This window comes from Macaca nemestrina, chromosome 20, assembly GCF_043159975.1.
Source record: "Macaca nemestrina isolate mMacNem1 chromosome 20, mMacNem.hap1, whole genome shotgun sequence".
NCBI classification, from domain to species: domain Eukaryota; kingdom Metazoa; phylum Chordata; class Mammalia; order Primates; family Cercopithecidae; genus Macaca; species Macaca nemestrina.
Genome location: NC_092144.1, coordinates 16,799,115 through 16,825,499, shown reverse-complemented (window position 1 = coordinate 16,825,499; position 26,385 = coordinate 16,799,115). Strand labels below are relative to the sequence as shown.

The following is a 26,385-nucleotide window of genomic DNA, read 5'->3' as shown; positions in this document are numbered from 1 at the left end:
GGCACCCCCCCACTACACTAGGCTAATTTTTGTACTTCTAGTAGAGCGGGGATTTCACCATGTTGGCCAAGCTGGTCTTGAATTCCTGACCTCAAGTGATCCGCCCACCTTGGCCTCCCAAAGTGCCGGGATTACAGGCACGAGCCACCATGCTAGGCCCCACTGGACAGCTTCCCTACTGCACCTGCCCTGGTTTCCTCCCAAATCTTGTTGGGCAGTCAGGGGTGGGGAATGTGGGCAGTGTTTTGGTGCCAAGCAAAACCCCACAGACTTCTGTGAAAACCAACCAGGAACATTTATTAAAAAAATAAGCAAGTTATCCCCAAGAGGGTGAAGCACCGCTGGCCGGTTCTGACATTCGATTCAGGCTGAAGGCATGGCAACTCCTCCGGCCCTTGCTGGGAAATGTCCTGCCCAGGCCACGGGCGGTGCCCCAGTGCAGCTGGGTCCCCGAAAAGCCCCCAAACACATGATCCCACCAAAGGCTTGAACAGAGCAACTTCATCAAGCAGGCAGGGACCACACCTGAGACACAAGGGCAGGGAGGTAAAGCACAGGGGACTGGGGTTGGGCCAGGGACACCCAGCCCCCGTCTCCAACTGGCGCCCCCTCCAGGGGGGCTGACATGTGGTGTGGGGCCACCAGGACCTGTGGCTGCCCCTGGTGGGGGAAGAACAACCCTCCCTCTTGGGTGGTCGGGGTATGTTGTCTGCACACAGCTCAGATGACCATGGGCACAGGAAGAATCAAACTCAGTCAACCATCCTTCAACCCAACTGGGAGTCTGTGAGGCCTAGCACACAGGTGCTCAATAAATGCTTGTGGCATGAAGTGAAGGAACCGATCTTGTTCATCTCTGTGCCCTAGCACTTGGCATGTAGCCCATGACGAAAATGCAGACTGAACAACTGTCATCCTCTTTCTTATCACTAGTGCCCAGCACACAGTCAGTGCTCTTGAGGTGTGTGGAAAAGAAGCCAATTAAAGAGTGAGAAGTTCCCACACCGTCTAGCAGTGAGGGGAAAAAGGAAAAACGTGAAAAGTACCTTGTTCACTCCCATTCCCATCCCACAGCTCAGCTCCCTGCACACAGCAGGTGCTAAGTGTACCAAATCAATAACTTATCTTTGTGACACGAGTGCCAGGCACACAGTAGGTGATCAGTATGTGCTTGAATAAATGGATAGAAGCATCTTATTTATCTCAATATTCCCAGAGCCTGGGCTGGGCGCAGTGGCTCATGCCTGTAATCCCAGCACTTTGGGTGGCCGAGGCGGGTGGATCACTTGAGGTCAGGAGTTCGAGACCAGTCTGGCCAACATGGTGAAACCCCGTCTCTACCAAAAATACCAAAATTAGCCAGACGTGATGGCGCACACCTGTAGTCCCAGCTACTTGGGAGGCTGAGAAACAAGAATTGCTGCAACCTGGGAGGCATAGGCTGCAGTGAGCCAATATCATACCACCGCACTACAGCCTGGGTGACAGAGTGAGACTCTGCTCTTTAAAAAAAAAAAAAAAAAAAAAAATCCCAGAGCCTAGAATGGCACCCAATACACAGTAGGCACTCAATAAATCCTTGAATGAATTTTAAAAATGAATGTGTATCAGTAGTGCCTGATTCTTACTCTGATCAGTAACTGCTTGATGACTGAATCAATCGCTGAGAGGGGGAATAATTATGCCTCATTCACTGCCATAACATGGGAACCTGGCATACAGCAGGTACTTAATAAGTGTTGGGCACATGAACAGATGAAGAGGGCTTGGGTCCTCCCACTTCCCCAGGGCCAAGCCCTGTTGCTGGCATGCAGTAGGCACTCCATTAATGCTGCCTGTGTGCACGTGATTGCTTAGCAAGAGCTGGCTGGACACCACCCCACACGAGAGCCCTCTGCGGCCTGCCAAGGGGTCCTAGAGGTGGCCCTGATGTCCTCAGTAAGCACCTGGAACCTGGGCCAGTGATGGCTGCTTTGGCTTTCTGGCTGCCACCCCTCAGAGTTCATCCCGGGCAGCACTGTCCAGCGGGGACTGGAGCACGTCTGAGTTCTTGGCCTCACGGCTCAGTGCTTGCTGCTCCCGCATCTTCTGGGACTTGGCGCGGTCCCAGTCGGTCTTGACGTGCTCATTGTTCCATACGACTGAGGTCTCAGTGTCACTCACATAGCCATCGTCTCCGGTGTAGTGTGTGGGGTAGATGAGCAGCGGCTCCACGGAGAAGGCATGCAGGTTGCGGAGGGAGAAGTGGGCCTTGTACTCAGACCTGGGGGGAGGAGGAGGGGAGTGAGGGGCAGCAATGGCTTCAGGGGAGGGGACAGCTGGAGGAAAAACTGGAGGTGAAGAAGTCAGCCGGGATAGATTAAGACGTAAGTGTGCAGGGGATACAAATGGAGACAGATCTGGGAAGGGGCGAACGGAGGGAGAAGTAGGCAGAAGAAGAGACAAGTCCTCAGAGTCCGTGAGTTTCACGCCCCCACCCTCCCAGGACAGGCCCACCGTGAGACCCCAGCCCAGCAGCCGCCTGCCCCTCTCACACTGGGTGCTTGTCGAACATGACGGGCAGGAACTCGTCCACAGGCAGCATCTTGGAGAGCGGCTCAGCAGCCAGCAGCTTGCGGGCGCCTTGCAGGGAGATCACGTAGGCCAAGGTCCAGTAGGAGTAGTCGGCCTCCACCAGGTTCCTCACGCGGGGCACAGCCTTCTCGGGGTGCTCCACCTGCATCCGCTTCCGGCCCACGTAACTGGGGTGCAGGATCGGGCCTGTCACTCTCCTCCCGCCCTCCAGAGAGAGCTTGCCCAGAAAACTAGGGATCTAGTTACCCCGCCAGGCCCTGGGATGGGAGCAGGCTCAGCATGTTTGCGGAGCGCTGTGACTGGATGCAGAGAATGCAGGAGCCCAGGGGTCTGGGGGTCATGTGGGTCATGGGAATTAGAGTTTTTCCAAAGGGCGTGAGGGAGCCGTGGAGGCTTTGGAGCTGGGGAGAGCAGGATCACGCAGACGTTCTCTGAGGCTGAAGCTGCTCTGAGTTCAGAGGGCAGTGGGGGTGGAGGTGGGCGAGGTGCCCTGATGTGGGGAGCAGTCAGGAATGGAGGGGTGCAGTTACTATTCACACGGGGCAGTGTTCCCAGAATGTGGATTAGGGCACTGCACTTGGAAGGGAAAGAAAGATGGAGCAAAGAAGAGGACAAACCAGCCCACCTATAGGAGAAAAGAAAGGCTCCAGTGCAGGAAACATGGTGGCGGTACTCCCATACCAGGGCTTGTCTAAGACCCAGGCGCCCTGGCCACGCCCCCACACTCTTCGGCCACACCTCCAGCTCTGACCACGCCCTCCATGACCACACCCCCATGCTCTTCAGCCTCGCCCGCAGGCTGCCCGGTCAAATTTTAGCCACATTCACTTCCATAGACCTCAGTCAAGACTCTAAGCCCTGACCAAGCCTGCAGGCTGCTGGCCAGGTACCTTGAGTTCTGGGTGATCCTTCTAAGGTCCTTCCCTATATAGTCTACAGCCCTGACAGTGCTCTCAGGCCCAGGGATCACGTGAATCATCCTGCTACGTTTCCAGGAGTTAGCCACGCCCTACGCCTACCACCCTGACCACACCCAGACATACGGCTCTAGGCTTAGCTGCAGCGCTCTGGCCACGCCCCTAGGATCCAGCTCCACTCCGCCTCGCAGCCCCACCTCTAAGCCCTGGTCCAGCTCCACCCCACCCTCAAGCCCCGCCTCTAAGCCATGACCCGTCCCCAGGCCCCAGCTTCACCCTGTCCCCAACCCCACCTCTAAGTCCTGGCCTTGCCCCAGGCCCCAGCTTCACCCCACCCTCAGATCCCCACTCACATGAGGTCCCAGTCCAGGCCCTCCCGCTCTACATCGCGCATAAGGTTCATCAGGCGTCTCTTGAAGAAGATCTCAAAACGCAGGTCATCCTCAAACACAAGCGATTTCTGCAGCCCCCGGTCCACCACCTGAGAGAGGAAGCCCAGCCAGGTCGCAGGGAGGCCAAGGCCAGGCCTGACCCTAAAGCACAGAGCTCTGCTTTCAGAAGCTCTGAAAGACCAGGAGAGAAGCCAGTGCATCTCCCCGCCTCTCCTAGCTCCAGGGACATCTGGACATCCATGCCCTCTGTCACCCATGATGGATCTCCGAAGAGGAAGGCCTCCTAGCCCCTCAAATGTCCACACCTCATGCACCTCCCACCTTGCAGCCGCACGCCCCCATTTGGCTTCATGTTTGATGATAACAAGTTTTTTTCTTTTTTTTTTCTCTTTTTTGAGACGGAGTCTCGCTCGGTCGCCCAGGCTGTAGTGCAGTGGCTCAATCTTGACTGCAACCTCCGCCTCCTGGGTTCAAGTAATTCTCCTGCCTTAGCCTCCTGAGTAGCTGGGATTACAAGCATGTGCCACTACGCCCGGCTTTTATTTATTTTTCTTTTTTTGAGACACAGTGTCACTCTTGTCGCCCAGGCTGGAGTGCAATGGCATGATCTCAGCTCACTGCAACCTCCACCTCCTGGGTTCAAGTGATTCTCCTGCCTCAGCCTCCCAAGTAGTGGGATTACAGGAGCCCACCACCACACTCAGCTAATTTTAGTATTTTTAGTAGAGTCGAGGTTTCACCATGTTGGCCAGGCTGGTCTTGAACTCCTGACCTCAGGTGATCCACCTGCCTTGGCCTCCCAAAGTGCTGAGCTTACAGGCATGAGCCACCACACCCAGCCATTTTTCTCTTTTTTTCTGAGACACAGTTTTGCTCTGTTGTCCAGGCTAGAGTGCAGTGGCACAATCTTGGCTGAATGCAGCCTTAACTCCTGGGCTCATGTCACCCTCCCACTTTAGCCTTCCGAGTAGTCAGGACCACAGGTGTGTGCCACCATGCCTGGCCCTGATAGCCCCAAGTTCGAAGCCCAATCAGACACCCTCCTCCAATCACAGCCTCTCCCTCTGAGGGTGGCTGAGGATGCCTGGGCTGGTGGGGTGCCCCCGGCACTGGGCAGGTGCTGGTTTAAAGTGGCTCTGTGGCCATGACTTCTATTACTAAACGTCAAGCATAGAGACCAGGCTGGGAGTAACGAGGATTTGTTTACAGGTCCCAGGCCCCAGACACCACCTGCTGCTCAAAAGGGCTCACCCCTCCCCCCAGCCTCAGTTTCCACATCTGCGCAATGGAAGGATGGCAGACACACTTGGGGTTGATACAGCTGGTGTGGCGCATCATTCACTAAAGAGACGCCATGGGTCCCATGGCTGAGGCTGGATGCCTGGCCAGGGCTTTGGGGAACTCCTTCAACCCCTTCCCGCTCCAAATCTCAGAGGAGATCTCGAGTCATAACTCTGGCCCCGCCCATCGCTCAGGACACACCTCCTTCCAGATGTTGTAGTGGCTCAGGAAGCAGCCCAGCTCACCCTTGGTGAGGGGCCGGCCGTGGTAGGGGTCCCGGTAGCCGGGCAGCATCTGGATCCCCAGCGCCTCCACCTGGCTGGTGTTCATGGCTCTGGAGAGGAGGAGGAGAGGGTCACGAAGAAGGCTCACCTTGCCTGCCATTCTGCCATCCCCCGCCATTCCATCATCCCCTGCGGCGTTGAGCAGCTGGTCCCCCACTTGTAGCACTGGCACCCCTCCTGGACACATGGGGCCTCACTCACCTGCACATGGTATACACTCATGGGCAAACCTGCTCTCCTCCTCTCCTGGAGTCTGACTGACTTACCCCTCCATAGTCCCCACCAGCGCGGTCTACACTGGCAGCATGCAAACCGACCCATTCCCCTGGGTCAGGACTCACTTGCCTTCCATAGTCTACAACTGTGAGGATCTGCCCCTTCCCCGGGGTCCCTTCCACTTGCCCTCCATGACGCCCACTGATGTGGTCTACACCTGTTTGGACACCACGCCCGCCCCCATCTGAATCACTTGCCGTCTACCAGCGAGGTCTACACCCACATCCACGTGCGGACCCGCCCCCCCACCCCCAGGCCTCGGACTCACTTGCCGTCCACGGCCTCTACCAGCCGGCACTCAATCTCCTGTGCCTGCAGCGCCCGCAGCATGCGCTCCCGCCGGTCCTGCCGCCGCCTCAGGTTGATCATGAAGACCTGCAGCCCGGAGAGCCCCGAGCCAGATCAGCCCCTGCAAGCGAGGGCCCTCCACCCGCAACCAGCCTCCAGGGAAGGCCCAGCCCACCTCGTCAAAGCCCATCTTGTCCGGTGTCTTGGTGGGAGCCGAGATGAAGCGGGAGGGCTCTGCTGGCGGGTGCTTCACTGTGGGGCACAGACGTTGAGGAGTCGCTGGGGTGAGGGGCCTCCTACCTCTCTCCAACAGGCTTTCCCCACCGGCTCCATGGCTCCCAGTCCGACTAGCTCGGCCCACAAAGTCGACCTGGCTCCGCCCACATCAGTGCTGCTCTCTAGGAGCCCCTCCCATGTCATTTGAACTCTGCACAGCAGCCCAAAGCCCTGACCGCACCCCAGGCCCCAGCTTCACCCCGCCCCCAGTCCTGCCTCTCAGCCCTGGCCACACCCCAGGCCCCAGCTCCATCCCGCCCCCAGCCTGGCTTCTCAGCCCTGGCCACACCCCAGGCCCCAGCTTCACCCGGCCCCTAGCCTGGCCTCTCAGCCCTGGCCACACCCCAAGTTCCACGTTCACCCCGCCCCCAGCCCCGCTACTCAGCCCTGGCCACGCCCCAGGCCCTAGCCTCATCCCTCAACCTCCCCGAGCCTTGTCTCTAAGCCCTGGCCTTGCCCCAGGCTCCAACTTCACCCTGTTCACCCTGCCCCTCCCCAGCCCCACCTCTAAGCTCTGGCCACGCCCCAGGCTCCAGCTTCACCATGCACCCCCCCAGCTCCACCTTTAAACCCTGACCATGCAACAGCTTCGCTCCGACCCCCAGCCCCGCTTCTAAGTCCTGGCCATACCGCAGGCCCTAGGTTCACCCTGCCCCCAGCCCCGACTCTCAGCCCTGGCCACGCCCCAAGCTCCAGCTTCACTCCGCCCCCAGCCCAGTCTCTAAGCCCAGGCCATGCCCCAGGCTCCAGCTTCACTACGCCCACAGTCCCGCCTCTAAGCCCTGGCCACGCCCCATGCTCCAGCTTCACTCCCCAGCCCCACCTCTAAGCCCTCGCCAACGCAAAGAACTCCCATTCCTACCTCAGGCCCTTTGCACATGCTTGGTCCCTGCTTGAAATACCCTTCCCTTCCCTGCTCTGTATCCTTACTTTTCAGCTATGATGCCCTGGGCATGGGGGTCACCCTCCCCCCTCCCACCTCCCTAGGCTGAGCCAGGCCTCCTCTGGGCCCCAACAGCACCTGGACTTGCACCACCAAAGCTCCCATCCTTGCTGCCCTAACCCCCTGGCCCTGTGCCTGTCTGTTGTGGGCCCCTTGGGAAGGACACCAGGTATGTCTGCTCACACTGGGCCCCTAGTGCCCAACACAGGGACTTGGCACACAGCAGGCACTCAGTAATTGCTTGTAGAATGAACCAAGAAATGATGGCATGCTGTGTATCCTTGACTGGCCCGGGCCTCAGCTTTCCTAATCTATAAAATGGGTCAATAAGCCACTGAGAGGTTTCACGAACAGATGTCATGAGATCACGCACTATGTCATGGGGTGAACTATGTCTCCCCAGTGCCAACCACCAGTACCCCAGGGTATGATCCTATTTGGACACAGGGTTGTGAACAGAGGTCGAGTTAAAATGAAGTCATTAGGGTGGGCCCTAATCCATATGGCTTGGGAGGCTGAGGTGGAAGGATTGCCCAGGAGTTCAAGGCTGCAGTGAGCTATGATGGTGACACTGCACTCCAGCCTAGGTGACAGAGACTCCATCTCCCAAAAAAGCAAAAAAGAAGGCCGGGCACAGTGGCTCACATCTGTAATCCCAGCACTTTGGGAGGCCAAGGCGGGTGGATCACGAGGTCAGGAGTTCAAGACCAGCCTGGCCAACATAGTGAAACCCTACCCCCACTAAAAATACAAAAAATTAGCCGGGCGTGGTGGCAGGCGCCTGTAGTCCCAGCTACTTGGGAGGCTGAGAGAGGAGAATGGCGAGAACCTGGGAGGTGGAGCTTGCAGTGAGCGGAGATCAGGCCACTGCACTCCAGCCTGGGAGACAGAGTGAGACTCCATCTCAAAAAAAAAAAAAAAGAAACCTAAATTAACAAATTAGCTGAGCATGGTAGTGGCATGCACCTGTGGTCTCAGCCACTCAGGAGGCTGAGGTGGGAGGATCGCTTGAGCCAAGGAGGTTGAGGCTGCAGTAAGCTGTGATTTTGCCACTGTACTCCAGCCTGGGTGACAGCGAGACTCTCTCTCTCAAAATAATAATAATAATAATAATAATAATAATAATAATAAGGAAATGACAACACAAATATATGTATATGTGAGAACTTAAACTGGGAAAACTCTGGCAGCTACAGAGACGCTTCTCAGGCCCTGGTTCCTGATGGGAGGTGGTGATAAATGGAGACCCACCATCCCCGACTGTGGCCGGGTGGGACCTGGACATCTAAGTATGCCAGACTCTTGGGTGTTGCGGGGGGCCTGCCCCAGTGATTGTGCAGTCTCCAGGTGTCACCTCAAAAAGACTCAAAAGTCTCCCCTAGGCCGGGCGCGGTGGCTCAAGCCTGTAATCCCAGCACTTTGGGAGGCCGAGACGGGCGGATCACGAGGTCAGGAGATCGAGACCATCCTGGCTAACAAGGTGAAACCCCGTCTCTACTAAAAAATACAAAAAAAACTAGCCGGGCCAGGTGGCGGGCGCCTGTAGTCCCAGCTACTTGCGAGGCTGAGGCAGGAGAATGGCGTAAACCCGGGAGGCCGAGCTTGCAGTGAGCTGAGATCCGGCCACTGCACTCCAGCCCGGCGACAGAGCGAGACTCCGTCTCAAAAACAAACAAACAAAAATCTCCCCTAGGCCAGGCGCAGTGGCACACACCTGTAATCCCAGCATATTGGGAGGCAGAGAGGGGCAGATCACCTGAGGTCAGGAGTTTGAGACCAGCCTGGCTAACATGGTGAAACCCCGTCTGTACTAAAAATACAAAATTACCCGGGCATGGTGGCAGGTGCCTGTAATCCCAACTACTTGGGAGGCTGAGGCAGGGGAATCGCTTGAACCCAGGAGGTGGAGGTTGCAGTGAGCCGACACTGCACTACTGCACTCCAGCCTGGGTGACAAAGTGAGGCACCGTCTCAAAAGAAAAAACAAAGTCTCCCCCAAACACAAAGGACAGGGTGCTATTCCATCTTGAGCCACCAGGGGGAGCCGCAGATAGACTTGTTCAGAAATCGGTAAGGCTAGGGACACGGAGCCCAGGGACAGACACCTCACCCCTCCCACCCAGTCTCCATCTATGCAGTGGTGGGAATGGCAGTGGCGTTGGCAGGGCTTTCTGCGCCCACAGCTGGGAGAGGCCCACATTAGAAATGGCTGAGATGGGAGCACCATCCCAAGGCAACCGCAATTACAGCTCAGCCCTGTGTGCTCCTCCAGTTGTAGAGGGACAGCTGCTGGTTTCATAGCTTATGGATTTTTAAAATTTTTTATTTATTTATTTATTGATACAGGGTCTGGCTCTGCTGCCCAGGCTGGAGTGCAGTGGCGCAATCATGGCTCACTGCAGCTTCGACCTCTTGGGCTCAAGGGATCCTCTTGCCTCAGCCTACCGAGTAGCTAGGACCACAGGTGTGCGCCATCACACCTGGCTAATTTTTGTTTTTTTTTTGTTTTTTTTTTTTTTTTTGGTAAAGACAGGGTTTCACCATGTTGCCCATGCTGTTCTCAAACTACTGGGTTCCAGGGATCTGCCCACCTCGGCCTCCTGAACAGCTGGGATTATTATTTATTATTATCATTATTTTTGAAGACAGAGACTTACTCTATTGCCCAGGCTGCAGTGCAGTGGCACGATAATGGCTCACTGCAGCCTCCAGCTCCTGGGCTCAAAGGATTCTCCCACTCCAGCCTCCTGAGTAGCTAGGAATACAGGCATGTGCCACCATATCGGACTAATTAAAAAAAATTTTTTTTCTTTTTTTTTTGAGACAGAGTTTCACTCTGTTGCCAGGCTGGAGTGCAGTGGCACGATCTCGGCTCACTGCAACCTCCACCTCCTGGGATCAAGTGATTCTCCTGCCTCCGCCTCCCGAATAGCTGGGACTACAGGCATCCGCCACCACGCCCAGCTAATATTTTTTTTGTAGTAGAGACGGGGTTTCACCATGTTGGTCAGGATGGTCTCCATCTTTTGACCTTGTGATCCGCCCGTCTCGTCCTCCCAAAGTGCTGGGACTACAGGCGTGAGCCACTGCACCCGGCCAAAAATTTTTTTATAGAGAGATGGGGTCTCACTATGTTGCCCGGGGTGATCTTGAACTCCTAAGCTCAAGCAATCCTCTCACCTTGGCCTCCCAAAGTGCTGGAATTGCAGGTGCGAGTCACCATGTCCAGCCTATACATGCAGTTCTTTAGTGAAAACTTGCTGTCCTGTCAGTTCTCACATAGCTCCTGACTGTCCTCAGGGGGAAGGTCCCTTCCTCAGCCTGGTCTCTGAGGCCATCTACCCTGGCCCTGGATACCAGCCCCAGGGGCCCACTGACCTTGCCTGTTCCCCAGGTTCACGTCCCTTCCAGCCTCTCGGCCTTTGCCCACGCTACCACCTCCCGCTGCAATCCCCTTTCTGGTGAACTCCTACTCATCCTGCCCCTTAATGCCACCTCCTCCAGGAAGCCCACCCGACAACCCCGAGCATGCTGCGTACAGCTGCCTGCAAACCAGCACTCTGTAACAGCAGGGACAACCCTCCACCTCGTTCACATGTGCTCTTGCACTCAGCACCCCCCACAGGGACTGGCATCTGCCTGGCACTCAGTGCTCACAGGACAGATTCGAGACATCAGTGAAAGGGAGGCAACCTAGCCCCTCCCAGGGCAGTTTGCAGGCAGACTCACCCATGACCTCCAGCTGCACGTGCATGAAGCTCTCAGCCTCATCCTGGAGGGTGCTGTGGGCGCGCAGCGGTACTGGCAGGAAGCCGTACTCCTCCTTGTTGCACACGTACATCTGCACCTCTGCAGTGGGCAGGGAAGCAACAGACACATGTAAAAACAGGCCAGGCCCAGTGGCTCATGCCTTCCATCCCTGGGCTTCAGGAGGCCAAGGCAGGAGGATCACTTCAGATCAGGCATCTGAGACCAGCCTGAGCAACAGAGCAAGACCTCATCTCTACAAATAATTTTTTTTTCTTTTTTTTTTTTAGACAGAGTCTCACTCTGTCTCCCAGGATGGAGTGCAGTGGCACTATCTTGGCTTACTGCAACCTCCACCTCCTGGATTCAAGCGATTCTCCTGACTCAGCCTCCCAAATAGCTGGGACTACAGGCTTGTGCCATGCCACCATGCCCGGCTAATTTTTGTATTTTTAGTAGAGACAGGGTTTCACTATGTTGGCCAGGCTAGTCTCAAACTCCTGACCTCAGGTGATCCACCCGCCTCGGCCTCCCAAAGTGCTGGGATTACAGGTGTGAGCCACTGTGCCTAGCCCAAAAATTTTTTTTTTTTTTTTTTTTGATATGGAGTCTCACTCTGTTGCACAGGCTGGAATTCAATGTCATGATGTCAGCTCACTGCAACCTCCACCTCCCGGGTTCAAGCGATTCTCCTGCCTCAGCCTCCTAAGTAGCTGGGAATACAGGCACATGCCACCACGCCTGGCTAATTTTTTGTATTTGTAGAGATGGGGTTTCACTGTGTTAGCCAGGATGGTCTCAATCTCCTGACCTCATGATCCACCCGCCTTGGCCTCCCAAAGTGCTGGGATTACAGGTGTGAGCCACCACACCCGGCTCTACAAATAATTTTAAAATTAGCTGGGAATGGTGGTACCTGCCTATGGTCCCAGCTACTCAGGAGGCTGTGGCAGGAGGATCACTTGAGCCCAGCAGATTGAGGCTCCCGTGAGCTATGATAGCGCCATTGCACTCCAGCTTGGGCAACAGGGCAAAACCCTGTCTCAAAAACAAACCAAACAAAAAACAGTAAAAATGCATGTTGAGGCACATAAAGGAAACAGTTTGACAAAATGTCAGTTAAGTTACTTCCTTCTACATCTACCCTTTTCTGGATGGTTTGAACTTTTTTATGAGTGTATCTTTTTTTTGAGACAAAGTCAGGTTCTGTCGCCCAGGCTGGAGCTCAGTGGCGCCATCTCGGCTCACTGCAACCTCCGCCTACGGGGTTCAAGCAATTCTCCTGCCTCAGCCTCCAAGTAGCTGGGATTACAGGCACTTGCCACCATGCCCAGCTAATTTCTGTATTTTTTTTTAGTAGAGATGGATTTTCACCATGTTGGCCAGGCTGGTCTCGAAATCCTGACCCCAAGTGATCCACTGAGCCTAGCCGAGTGTGTATCTTTTTTAGACTAAAAAATTCAACGATGCTCTTTTAATTTTATTGTATTTATTTATTTATTTTTTTTTTTTTTCCTTTTTTTTTTTTGAGACGGAGTCTCGCTCTGTCGCCCAGGCTGGAGTGCAGTGGCCGGATCTCAGCTCACTGCAAGCTCCGCCTCCCGGGTTTACGTCATTCTCCGGCCTCAGCCTCCCGAGTAGCTGGGACTACAGGCGCCCGCCACCTCGCCCGGCTAGTTTTTTGTATTTTTTAGTAGAGACGGGGTTTCACCGTGTTAGCCAGGATGGTCTCGATCTCCTGACCTCGTGATCCGCCCGTCTCGGCCTCCCAAAGTGCTGGGATTACAGGCTTGAGCCACCGCGCCCGGCCTGTATTTATTTTTTTTGAGACAGAGTCTCGCTCTGTTGCCCATGCTGGAGTGTAGTGGTGTGATCTTGGTTCACTGCCTCCTGGGTTCAAGCAATTCTTGTGCCTCAGCCTCCTGAGTAGCTGAGAGTACAGGCACCCACCACCACGCCCAGCTAATTTTTGTACTTTTAGTAAAGACGGTTTTCACCATGTTGGCCAGGCTGGCCTCAAATTCCTGACCTCATGTGATCCGCCCGCCTCACCCTCCCAAATTGTTGGGATTATAGGCGTGAGCCACTCCGCCTGACTAACCAATAGATCTTAAAGAGCTAGGGAATGAAGCTAACCAGTAAAGCCAGGGCTGGAGAGAGACTGGGTCCTGGAGACATTATCTGAACACCTAGATACAGCTGTATCTGAAGTCAGCCCTGCGCTGCATTGTTTGGGTTCCGTGAATCTTCCGTGTGCTCTGAACTGGCTTAGCGCAAAACCCAAACAACCAGGCAGATGGCCCTGCAATGGCAGACCTCTCATGTACGTACCTGCCTGCTTGCAGGAGAAGGCGAAGACGATGATGTCGTCAAAGGACCAGGTGTAGTCAGGGTGAGGTGGGTAGAAGGCCAGGTTCCTGGACGCTGCCTTCCGCAGGTCGATCAGGAAGGTTGAGTGCACCATGGGAACTGCAAAGCAGCCCCGGCGGTCTCGCTTGCGGATGGGGATGTAGGCAGGTGTGCGCTTGTAGTAGCCCTGTGGGGAGAGAGCGACAGTTCCGCATAGGGGTCTTGAAAGGTGAGGATGGAGGCCCATGATGGCGGGCGGCATGGAACGGGACCAGACGGAGAGCCAGGCACAGCAGTGTGTGCCTGTGGTCCCCCCAGATTCAAGCCCAGTATGGGACCTGTGGCCAGGCCTGGCCAATAAGAAAGAGCCTTGTATTTCCCCAGCTTCAGTAATGAGTTCAGAGGTAGTGTAGAGGAGACTAGCAATGGCCCAATCAGAATGGATGACGGCTGGACGCTGCTGAGATCACTCTCAAGCTGTCTGAGAATGAACCCACCCAAAGGATGGAGAAAGACAGTTATCCAAACGCCTGGATCAAGCCATGCCTGAAGTCCCATCCTGACACCACCACTTGCTAGCTGTGTGAGTTTAGGCAAGTCACTTCCTCTCTGTGTTTCTGTTTCCACCTCCGGAATAGCAGGGTGGGGGACAATCAAAGACCCTCTATTCTTCCCTCCCGTCTGGCCTCAGAGGACTGTTTAAAGATTACCGTAATGAGTTTTTGTTTTGTTTTGTTTTGTTTTTGAGACCAAGTCTCACTCCATCACCCAGGCTGGAGTGCAGTGGCGCGATCTCAGCTCACTGCAACCTCCGCCTCCTGGATTGAAGTGAGTCTCATGCTTCAGCCTCCCGAGCAGCTGGGAGGACAGGCGTGTGCCACTGAACCTGGCTAATTTCTGTATTTTTTTTTTTTTTTTTTAGTAGAGATGGGGTTTCACCATGTTGCCCAGAGTGGTCTCAAACTCCTGAGCTCAGGCAATCCGCCTGCCTCAGTCTCCCAAAGTGCTGGAATTACAGGCGTGAGCCACCGTGCCCAGTTTCCATGATGATTTTTGTAAAACACACACACAACAAGGTGGTGTGACAGTAAGTTTCACTCTAGCCACGAACCCACCTGCTCAGCCCAGACCCCACAGTCCCCAGGCACTCACTGTACCTGGGAAGTCATTCCACACCAGAAGTTGGAGTACGCAGCCCGGGAATCCAGCATGGGGGCGACCACCGTCTTGTTCTCAGCGATGAGCAGGCTCAGTGTGTCAGGGTTGAGGATCAGGTTGTCCGCGTCTACAAACTGCAAAACACCCCACACAGCATCAGCATGGGCTGCCAGACTGCCTCCAGGTCAGGCTAGCACTCAGAACAGCTGGGGCAAAGGCCAGAGCCCTGGGGGTCTGGCAAAGACCTCTGGAAGCACCCCCACACCGGCTGAAATGGAGCAGGGACCCCGTTTTGGGGGCCTGCAGGATCCCCTGGATCATGGAAATAAAGCAAAGGTCTTGAGTTCCTTCAAAGAAAATTCTAGCCGGGCGCGGTGGCTCAAGCCTGTAATCCCAGCACTTTGGGAGGCCGAGACGGGCGGATCACGAGGTCAGGAGATCGAGACCATCCTGGCTAACACGGTGAAACCCCGTCTCTACTAAAAAATAAAAAAAAAAAAACTAGCCGGGCGAGGTGGCGGGCGCCTGTAGTCCTGGCTACTCGGGAGGCTGAGGCAGGAGAATGGCGGGAACCCGGGAGGCGGAGCTTGCAGTGAGCTGAGATCCGGCCACTGCACTCCAGCCTGGGCAACAGAGCGAGACTCCGTCTCAAAAAAAAAAAAAAAAAAAAAGAAAATTCTAGGCACTGAGCTAGCCCTGAGAAGTAAATGAACAACCAGAGCAAGAAGGTAGCAAAACATTTTTTTTTTTTTTTTTTTTGTGAGACAGAGTCTCACTCTGTCACCCAGGCTGGAGTGCAGTGGTGTGGTCTCTGCTCACTGCAACCTCCGCCTCCCAGGTTCAAGCGATTCTCCTGTCTCAGCCTCCCGAGTAGCTGCGACTACAGCCGTGCACCATCACATCGGGTAACTTTTTGTACTTTTAGTAGAGACGGTGTACCGTCAAGTTGGCCAGATTGGTTTTAAACTCCTGACCTTATGTGATCCGTCCACCTTGGCCTCCCAAAATGCTGGGATTACAGGTGTGAGCCACCATGCCCGGCCTAGTATTTTGCTTTTTCTTCCTTTTTTATTTTTTAAAGGGATAGAATCTTGCTCTGTCACTCAGGCTGAAGTGCAATGGTGCAATCGTAGCCCACTGCAGCCTGGAGTTTCTGGGCTCAAGTGATCCTCTCATCTCAGCCTCCCAAGTAGCTGAGAGTACAGGCATGCGTTACCATGCCCGGGTAATTTTTTTATTTTTATTTTTGTAGAGATAGGGTCCCTCTACATTGTCTAGGGTAGTTTTGAACTCCTGGGTTCAAGTGATCCTCCCGTCGCGGCCTACCAAAATGCTGGGATTACAGGTGTGAGCCACTGCACCTGGCCTAAAATTAAAAAAAAAAAAACATACATACATATATATAGAAAATCACGGCCGGGCGCGGTGGCTCAAGCCTGTAATCCCAGCACTTTGGGAGGCCGAGACGGGCGGATCACGAGGTCAGGAGATCAAGACCATCCTGGCTAACACGGTGAAACCCCGTCTCTACTAAAAAAAAATACAAAAAAATAGCCGGGCGAGGTGGCGGGCGCCTGTAGTCCCAGCTACTCGGGAGGCTGAGGCAGGAGAATGGCGTAAACCCGGGAGGCGGAGCTTGCAGTGAGCTGAGATCCGGCCACTATGCTCCAGCATGGGGGACAGAGCGAGACTCCATCTCAAAAAAAAAAAAAAAAAAAAAAAAGAAAATCACACATAGAAAATGATTAGATCTGGATGCTTCCCCTCTACTAGGATGTAAAGACACAAAAGTCACGATATATCACAGAACCACTAACATGTTTTTCGGGTTTCTTTTTTTTTTTTTTTTTGAGACGGAGTCTCGCTCTATCGCCCAGGCTGGAGTGCAGTGGCCGGATCTCAGCTCACTGCAAGCTCCGCCTCCCAGGTTTACGCCATTCTCCTGCCTCAGCCTCCCGAGTAGCTGGGACTACAGGCGCCACCACCTCACCGGGCTAGTTTTTTGTAATTTTTAGTAGAGATGGGGTTTCACCATATTAGCCAGGATGGTCTCGATCTCCTGACCTCATGATCCGCCCGTCTGGCCTCCCAAAGTGCTGGGATTACAGGCTTGAGCCACCGCGCCCGGCCGGGTTTCTTGTTTTTTTTTTTTTTTTTTTTTTGAAATGGAGTCTCCTGTTGCACAGGCTGGATGGAGTGCAGTGGCACGATCTCAGCTCACTGCAACCTCTACCTCCCATGTTCAAGCAATTCTCCCTTAGTCTCCCAAGTAGCTGGGATTACAGACACATTCTACCACGCCAGGCTGTTTTGTATTTTCTGGTAGAGACGGGGTTTCACCAGGTTGGCCAGGCTGGTTTCGAACTCTTGATTTCAAGTGATACACCTGCCTCGGCCTCCCAAAGTGCTGGGATTACAGGTGTGAGCCACCGCGCCCGGTCTGGATGTTTTTCTTTTACTGCTGGTCCACAGAGATGCTTGCTGTTACCCAGGCAGTATCGTTTAGAATATTGGATCAACTGCCATAAACAACAACAAAAACTAGAATTCCAGTATCCCCCGGCAACGTGGGAATACCATTTCCACATGGCAACCTTCAGTTGCAGAGGGCAGTTGGCTGGCTCTTAGAACAAGCCCTGTGGTCATGTTACATACCCCATCCGGTCCCTCTGGATGTTTGAATCTGTGACCTTTGAATATTAATGCAGAACAAACAGCCAGATCACTGTGGCAGTTCCTCAAAAAGCTAAACATAGAATTACTACATGATCCAGGAATTCCATTCCTAGGTATGAACCAAGAGAATTGAAAGAAAGGACTCAAACAGGTTCTTTGTTTGTTTGTTTTTGAGGTGGAGTCTTGCTCAGTCACCCAGGCTGGAGTACACTGGTGTGATCTCGGCTCACTGCAACCTCCACCTCCTGGGTTCAAGTGATTCTCCTGCCTGAGCCTCCTGAGTAGCTGGGATTAATTACAGGCATGCGCACCACCATGCCCAGATAATTCAAACAGGTCTCTGTACGCTCATGTTCATGTCAGAATCCTAACAGCCAGGCCAGGTGCAGTGGCTCAGACCTGTAATCCCAGCACTTTGGGATGCCAAGGCAGGCAGATCACATGACATCAAGAGTTCAAGACCAGCTTGGGCAACATGGTCAAACCCCGTCTCTACTAAAAATTACACACACACAAAATTAGCCAGGCATGGTGACACATGCCTGTAATTTCAGCTAATCGGGAGACTAATAACGCAGGAGAATCGCTTGAACCCAGGAGGCAGAGGTTGCAGTGAGCCGAGATCATGCCACTGCACCGCAACCTGGGCGACAGAGCACCACTCTGTCTCAAAAAACAAACAAACAAAAAAAGAATCTCTACAGCCAAAAAAAGTGGAGGCAACTGAAGTGTGTCCATCAATGGATGAAGAGATCAACACGATACGGCCCACCCAGACAATGGAATAAGAGACAGCCATACAAAGGAAGAAAGCACGGATCCAGGCTGTAATGAACCTGGAAAACTCGATGCTGAGTGAGAGAAACCAGACACGAAACGCCACGTGGTGTGACATTCCATTGATGTGAAATGCCCAGAACAGGCAAATCCACAGACAGGAAGCAGATGAGTGGCTGCTAGGGCCTAGGGGAGGGGAATGGGGAGTTGAGGAGTGACTGCTGATGGGGTTTTATTTCTGGGGAATGAAAATGTTCTGGAATTAGAGGTGGTGCTTGCGAAACAAATAAATATATATGTGAACTGACTTCAATTAATACAAACAAGAAATAGGATAAAGTGAATCTCTCCAGGAGATACAATTAAAATTTAGATGCTGGCCAGGGGTGGTGGCTCACACCCGTAATCCCAGCACTTTAAGAGGCTGAGGCGGGCGGATCACGAGGTCAGGAGATCGAGACCATCCTGGCTAACATGGTGAAACCCCGTCTCTACTAAAAATACAAAAAATTAGCCGGGCGTGGTGGCGGGCGCCTGTAGTCCCAGCTACTCGGGAGGCTGAGGCAGGAGAATGGCATGAACCCAGGAGGCAGAACTTGCAGTGAGCCGAGATCGCGCCACTGCACTCCAGCCTGGGCGACAAAGCGAGATTCCATCTCAAAAAATAAAAAATAAAAATAAAAATAAATTAGCCTGGCATGGTGGCAGGCGTCTGTAGTCCCAGCTACTCGGGAGGCTGAAGCAGGAGAGTCACTTGACCCCAGGAGGTGCAGGCTGCAGTGAGCCAAGATTGCGCCACTGCACTCCAGCCTGGGCGACAGAGTGAGACTCTGTCTCAAAAAAAAAAAAAAAAAAGAAACACGAAAATGTAATTTTGTGTCAAAAGCCACTTTGAGTTTTGAACCAGCACTTTGAGCTCCACCCCGGTTTGCTGAGGGAAAAAAGCTAAAGCCAGGCAACCTCAAACCACAAAAGCAAAATCCGAGAGGCAGGACAAGGCAGCTTTGTGCCAGAACGCTCTGGAAGGTTCCAGATCCACCTCTCTGCCTTGCCAGTTCTGACACCCCGCCAGGCAAGGTGTCCCCTCCCTCTGTCAGCCTCTGTTTCCTCACCTATAAAATGGTCTGATAAGCCACCAAGCAAGAGAGTTCCCCTCAGGAGCTCCATCCGTCCTCCCCGGACGTGGCACTGTCCCCGTTCCTCTCTCCCTGGCACCTTCACATCCAGTGCCAAAACAGACCGTCTCCTTCACCTCGCGACGCATCCTGAACCCCCTGCCTTTCTCCACGGCCCCCACCCCATGCAGGCCTGTCCATCAATCGCTGGTACCCTGCTCGGGCCTCTACTCCGGCCTCCTGCTAGTGTGTGCGGCTTCTGCTACCCGCAGCAGCCACCGTGGCTTTTTTTTTTTTTTTTTTTTTTTTTTTGAGACGGAGTCTCGCTCTGTCGCCCAGGCTGGAGTGCAGTGGCGCGATCTCAGCTCACTGCAACCTCCGCCTCCCGGGTTCAAGCGATTCTTTTGTCTCAGCCTCCCAAGTAGCTGGGGTTACAGGCGTACGTCATCACACCAAGCTGATTTTTGTATTTTGGTAGAGACAGGGTTTCACCATGTTGGCCAGGCTGGTCTCGAACTCCTGAACTCTAGCAATCCAGTTGCCTCAGCCACTGAAAGTGCTGGGATTACAGGCATGAGCCACCACGCCTGGTCCACAGTGGCTTCTGAAAATCTTACATCAGAACACAGACCTCCCCTGCTCACACACCCTCCATGGCTCCCCATTCCCCTCCAAGTGGACACCAAGTGCCTCCACTGGCCTGTGTAGCTGGACCTCTAGCCACCACTGCATCGAAGTCACTTTGCTCACTTGATTCCTTTCTTTTTCTTTTCTGTTTTTTGTTTGTCTGTCTGTCTGTTTTAAGAGATGGGCTGGATGTGATGGCTCACCCCTATAATCCCAGCACTTTGGGAGGCCGAGACAGCCGGATCACCTGAGGTCAGGACTTTGAGACCAGCCTGGCCAACATGGCAAAACACCATCTCTACTAAAATTACAAAAATTAGCCAGGCATGATGGCGGGGGCCTGTAATCCCAGCTACTCAGGAGGCTGAGGCAGGAGAATTGCTTGAACCCAGGAGGTGGAGGCTGCAGCAAGCTGAGATTGTGCCACTGCACTCCAGCCTGGGCAACAGAGTGAGACTCTGTCTCAAAGAAAAAAGCAAATCAGGAGAATATAGGAAAGTATGAAGGCTGAAATAACATTTGGGGTAGATCATAGAAAACTGTGTAATGGATTCAATGTATATTATTTGGGGGATGGATGCCCCAAAATCTTTGACTTCACCACTTCACAATCTATGCATGTAACAAAATTATACTTGTGCTCCATAAGTTTATACAAATTAAAAAATAGTAGTAATATTCAATCAATAAAGTTTTTTTTTTTTTGAGAGAGTCATTCTGTGGCCCAGGATGGAGTGCAGTGGTACGATCTCGGCTCAAGAAAAAAATAAAAAATAAAAAGACTCAACTGTTCCCTTCCCCATGAGACAATGTCCCCGCAGGAGGAAGTGCAAGTCAGGCCTCAGCAATTCAATGTGGCCACCACCCCCCAGTCCCTGACCCCTTCCGGCTGCTTCTTGGAAGTGACCCAAAGGTTTGGCCATTACATATGACGGTGATAAAAACAGACGTGACACGGTCAGGCGCTGTGGCCCATGCCTGTAATCCCAGCACTTTGGGGGGCCGAGGCAGGAGGATCACTTGAGCCCAGGAGTTGGAGACCAGCCTGGGCAACATAGCAAGACCCTATCTCTACAAAAATATTTTTTGTTATTTTTAAAAAATATTTATATATTTATTTATTTATTTATGAGACTGAGTCTCACAGTGTTGCCCAGGCTGGAGTGCAGTGGTACAATCTCAGCTCACTGCAACCTCTGCCTCCCAGGTTCAAGAGATCCTCCTGCCTCAGCCTTCTGAGTAGCCAGGATTACAGGCACCTGCCACCAGGCCTGGCTAATTTTTGTATTTTTAGTAGAGACAGGGTCTCCCCACGTTGACCAGGCTGGTCTCGACCTCCTGACCTCAAGTGATCCACCCGCCTTGGCCTCCCAAAGTGCTGGGATTACAGGCGTGAGCCACCATGCCTGGCTTCTACAAAAATAAAAATAAAAAATTAGCCAGGCATAGTGGTGGGTATCTGTGCTCTCAGCTACTCGGGAGGCTGAGGCAGGGGAATTGCTTGAACCCAGGAGGTGAAGGTTGCAGTGAGCCGAGATTGCGCCACTTCACTCCACCCTGGGCGCCAGAGTGAGTCTCTGTCTCAAAAAATAAAAATTAAAAAATAAAAATGGACTTGACCCAAGTGTCCAAACACAGGGGACAACTGGGGACAGAAAAGCCCATTCATTCCTGGTGCTGAGGATCAAATGAATCCCAGCTCCTCCTCCACTGACCAACCATGTCACCTTAAGCAACTCATCTCCCCTCTCTAAGCCTCAGTTTACCCTTCTGCAAAATGACGTTAAGGATGGTCCTGGCATCCTGCTGTTCTGCCTTCCCTGGGGATACCCAGACCTGCCCGTGATCCACAGCTGGCCAGCTGAGAAACTTACCAGGATGTAATCAGCCCACATGTCTCGAGCTGATTTCAGGGCTGCCTGGCGCAACTTCATGACATGCTCGTAGCGTGAGTCAGACCAGTGTTTCGGGCCTTCCTCGTCTGGGTAGGACCTATGGGGAGGCAGCTGTGATGTGGACATCACAAGGCACCATCAAAGCCTAGCGAGGGCCTGAGCTGCCTTCGGGGTACTCAGAAAGAGCTTCCTGGAGGAGGGGACATGTAAGCTGATCTGAGGGATGGGAAAAAGGAAACGAGGAAAGAGAAGTGGGGAGAATGTCCCTGGCCGGAGGTACAGCCTGTGCAAAGGCCTGGAAGGAAGAAAGCCCGAGGCACACTGGAGGGAAGGAAGGAAGCTCAGAGTGGGGCCCAGTGCAGTGGCCCACGCCTGTGATCCCAGCACTTTGGGAGGCAGAGGTGGGAGGATCGCTTGAGGCCAGCGCTTCGAGACCAGCCTGGGCAACACAGTGAGACCCTATCTCTATAAAAAATACAAAAACATTAGCTGGGCATGGTTATATGTGCCTGTAGTCCCAGCTACTCAGGAGGCTGAGGTGGGAGGATAGCTTGAGCCCAGGAGGTAAAGGCTGCAGTAAGCTGTGTTCACTCCACTGCACTCCAGCCTGGGTGATGGAGTGAGACCCTGTCTCAAAATCCCAGAAAGGAACTGGGTGGGGGCGGGGAGTCCATGCTGCCCAGGGCCTCAGGGAGTAGATAAACAGCAAAGTCAGTGCTGGGACCAAGACTGAGTCAGTGAGCCAAGGAACAAAGCAGTGGGCGTCCCCAGAAGAAAAAGGGAGTGAAGGAATTCTAGGTGCAGGGAACGGCTTGGGCAAAGGTCTGACAGGAGGATTATGGCCTATTTGTAAAGATGAGGGAGGGTCAGAGTAGCCTAATGCTGCCTGGCTGGGCTGGAGAGGCAGGGACTGAGGGCCTGTTATTCTGTCCTGGGACAACGGGGAGCCATAGAGGGTGTGTGAGCAGAGGCAAAGCCCAGTCAGACTAGGAGCAGGGGAAAGGCGCTCACCTGGGCTCCTCCGCCGGCCGCCACTCCACAGAATGGTACAAATTCTTCACGGCCACCAGCCACTCCCGCAGCACAGTTGACGTGTTATCCATGTTGTGGTCCGTAGCCACCCTGAAGGGAGAGGGAACAGGCAGCGCAGTTGGGGAGACTGAGGCAGAACCAGGCAGCAGCGAGGCAAGTCGAGGACCACATCCCCAACTGGCCTCCCACCAGCCATGCACCTCTGGCCAGGACACTTCTCCGTTTCCTTTTTTTTTTTTTTTTTTGAGACAGTCTCACTCTGTCGCCCAGGCTGGAGTGCAGTGCAGTGGCGCGATCTCAGCTCACTGCAAGCTCCGCCTCCCAGGTTCACGCCATTCTCCTGCCTCAGCCTCCAGAGTAGCTGGGACTACAGGTGCCCGCCACCACGCCCGGCTAATTTTCCTTTTTTTTTTTTTTTTTTTTTTTTGGTAGAGACGGGGTTTCACTGTATTGGCCAGGATGGTCTCAACCGCCTGACCTCCTGATCCGCCCACCTTGGCCTCCCAAAGTGTTGGGATTACAGGCATGAGCCACCGTGCCTGGCCCTTTCCATGTCAGTTTCCTCATCTGTAACATGGGGGTGGGAACAGGACCCAGTTTACTGGGAAGTGGAAGGATTAAACAAGCTAATTTTGGAAAGACACATTAGTGATTGGCTGTTTTATTACTGAGCATCTAAGATCTTGCAAACCACATTCACTAATAAATATGTGTAACTTCATTTTTTTTTTTTTTTTTTTGAGACAGAGCCTTGCTTTGTCACCCAGGCTGGAGTGCAGTGGCATAATCTTGGTTCACTGCAACCTCCGCCTCCCAGGTCCAAGCAATTCTCCTGCCTCAGCCTCCCAAGTAGCTGGGATTACAGGTGCACGCCACCACACCCAGCTAATTTTTGTATTTTTAGTAGAGACGGGGTTTCACTGTGTTGGCCAGGCTGCTCTCGAACTCCTGACCTCAGGTGATCCACCTGCCTCGGCCTCCCAAAGTGCTGGGATGACAGGAGTGAGCCACCGCACCCGGCAATTTTTTACTGTATATATCAGGCCAGGCACAGTGGCTCACGTCTGTCATCCCAGCACCCTGAGAGGCCGAGGCAGGTGGATCACCTGAGGTCAAGAGTTCTAGACCAGCCTGGCCAACATGACAAAACCCCATCTCTACCAAAAATACAAAAATTAGGCCAGGCACAGTGGCTCACGCTTGTAATTTCAGCACTTTGGGAGGCCAAGGCAGGAGAATCACTCGAGGCCAGGAGTTCGAGCCTAGCCTGGCCAACATGGTGAAACCCTGTCTCTACTAAAAGTACAAAAAATTAGCTGGGCGTGGTGGCAGGAGCCTGTAATCCCAGCCACTCAGGAGGCCGAGGCAGAATTGCTTGAACCTGCAGAAGAATCACTTGAACCTGGGAGGCGGAGGCTTCAGTGAACCGAGATCGTGCCACTGTACTTCAGCCTGGGCTCAAGAGCGAGACTCGAGTCTCAAAAACTAAATTAAAAAAAAAAAAATTATTTAAATTTAAAAAAAATTTAAAAATTTGTAAAATTAAAAAATAAAAATAAAATTAAAAATAAAATTAATTAAAATTAAAATTAATAATTTTTTAAAAAAATTAAAAAATGAAATATCACAAACCAGCTGGGTGCAACGGCTCATGCCTGTAATCCCAGTATGTAATCCCAGCTGAGGCAGGAGAATCACTTGAGCCCAGGAAGGGGAAGTTGCAGTGAGCTAGGATTGCACCACTGCACTCCAGCCTGGGCAACGGATATAAAACCCTATATCAAAAAAAAAATGTATATCTCAGCAGGGCGCTCATGCCTGTAATCCCAGCACTTCGGGAGGCCGAGGCGGGACAGATCATGAGGTCAGGAGATCCAGACAAGCCTGGCCACAATGGTGAAACCCCGCCTCTATTAAAAATACAAAAATTAGCCAGGCATGGTGACGCGTGACTGTAATCCCAAGCTACTCAGGAGGCTGAGGTAGGAGAATCACTTGAACTTGGGAGGTGGAGGCTGCAATGAACTGAGATCGTGTCACTGCACTCCAGCCTAGGCGACAGAGCAAGATTCCGTCTTAAAAAAGAAAGAAAAAAAAAAGCATATCTCATCTCAAAGTATATCTCATAAACCCCCTACCCTGCCTTCCTTCATCTTCTCCTGTGAGCCACACCACTTCAGTGGGCTGCAGTCATTTATTCATTCAACAAACATTTGTTTTAAGTACCAATTGTGTATTTGGATTATCCAGACTGGGAAATCGGGTAGAAGGAAAAGCAACATTTGGGAGTTTAGTTTGACCGTAGTGCCAAGAGCTAATTCTACCCAATAAGTTAAGTTGACAATAACACCAGCAATGAGTAACACCAGCAATGATAGCAATCATAATAAAATCACTGAGAGCCAAGCCCATGCCAGACCCAAGGACTCCACATCCATTAACTGGTTAATCTTCAGAGACAAACCCCAAAAGAGAATTATATTAATACACTTATTTTCTTTTCTTTTTCTTTTTTTTAGAGGCAGGGTCTTACTCTGTAGCCCAGGCTAGAGTGCAGTGGTGCAATCATAGCGCACTGCAGCCTCAAACTCCTGGGCTCAGGTGATTTTCCCGCCTCCTGAATAGCTGGGACTACAGGCACACACCACCACACCCGACTAATTTTTGTATTTTTTCTAGACACAGGGTTTTGCTATGTTGGCGAGGCTGGTCTCGAACTCCTGAGCTCAAGTGACCCGCTCACCTTGGCCTCCCAAATTGCTAGGATTACTGCGTGAGCCACAGCGCCCGGACCCATTTTCCATTTGAGGAAACTGAGGCAGGGAGTGAGAAGTCACCAAAGACTTCTTCAGAGCTCTGGCCTGTTCCCTCCCAAGAAAGCATCCACTTCCTCCTGGGCCATCTAGTCCTGGACTCCACCCACGCCGGTCCGAAGGCAGGGGTTTGACTGGGGCCTGGAGCCGGGCTGAGTTCAAGCTTAAGGTCAGCAGCAGGCACAGAAAGGCTTGCTGTTAGATGTGGCCCCTGGCAACGCCCCAGTGGGGGCTGCGGGCTCAGTCCTTTGGAGGTGTACGTGCTCCAGAGGAAGTTAGAACGAGTCACAGTCAGCGGGGCCGGATCTGCCCTAGTAGGGTCCAGTAGACAGGAGCGGTGCCCAGCCCACCCCAAAGGAGCCAGCAGGAGGAACTCGATCCCGCTTGTTTTAATGTGGGGAGGGCTGTGTCTGGCCCCATGGGAGGACAGCAGGCAGGGGGCACGCGTGGGCCCATCCCGATGGGGCAGCGGGCAGGGGCATGCGTAGACCCGTCCCGATGGGGGTAGAGAGCAGAAAGCACGCGCGGATCCGCCCAAAAGAGGATAGCGGGCAGGGGCTCGTGTGAATCCACCCCAAAGGGGACAGCGAGCAGGGGCTCTCGTGGACCCGCCCGATGGGGACAGCGGGCTCGGCTCACCATAGCGCAGTGCGCTCCCGCGGGTGCCGCAGCCGCTCGAGTGCGCCCAGCGTGGTGGGCAAAGCGTGGGCCGCGTTTCGCGCCAACAGCGCGATGAGCACGCGCGGCGCCTGCAGGGGCGACTCCGGGCTCCAGCGCTCCTCGGGGAAGTAGGCGTCGGCGCCCGGCTGGCCCCCCGGCGGCAGTGGCGCCAGCAGCAGAAACAGCAGCGCCTGGAGCGACTGCTCGCGCCGCCGGCCGGCGCGTGGGGCCGCCGCCATCGCGCCACGCGTCTCCTTTAAGTCGTTTTTCTGCGGGAGGACTCTGGCCGCGCCTTAAAGGGGTCA

General features: G+C 53.5%; 1 protein-coding gene across 1 annotated transcript; it reads right to left on the bottom strand.

Moving 5' to 3' along the window:
• Positions 1 to 271: 271 nt before the first annotated feature.
• LOC105486741 (collagen beta(1-O)galactosyltransferase 1) lies at positions 272 to 26,385 on the bottom strand. The gene is made up of 12 exons (XM_071087817.1): positions 26,060 to 26,385; positions 22,587 to 22,697; positions 21,555 to 21,672; positions 14,485 to 14,619; positions 13,310 to 13,514; positions 10,961 to 11,080; positions 6,188 to 6,264; positions 5,993 to 6,099; positions 5,366 to 5,498; positions 3,845 to 3,972; positions 2,535 to 2,741; positions 272 to 2,263 (listed from the first exon to the last, which is right to left on the bottom strand). Exons 1-12 carry the CDS (start codon positions 26,317 to 26,319, stop codon positions 1,996 to 1,998), a joined length of 1,869 nt encoding a protein of 622 aa, XP_070943918.1. The 5' UTR covers positions 26,320 to 26,385; the 3' UTR covers positions 272 to 1,995.

Coding starts and splice junctions, on each gene's coding strand:
- LOC105486741 (XM_071087817.1), bottom strand. CDS start 26,319: ATGGCGGCGGCCCCACGCGCCGGCCGGCGGCGCGAGCAGTCGCTCCAG. Junction 11,081..13,309: donor CTTCTCCTGCAAGCAGGCAG/GTACGTACATGA, acceptor TGCCCACTGCAG/AGGTGCAGATGTACGTGTGC. Junction 5,499..5,992: donor GTAGAGGCCGTGGACGGCAA/GTGAGTCCGAGG, acceptor CCTCCTCTCCAG/AGCCATGAACACCAGCCAGG.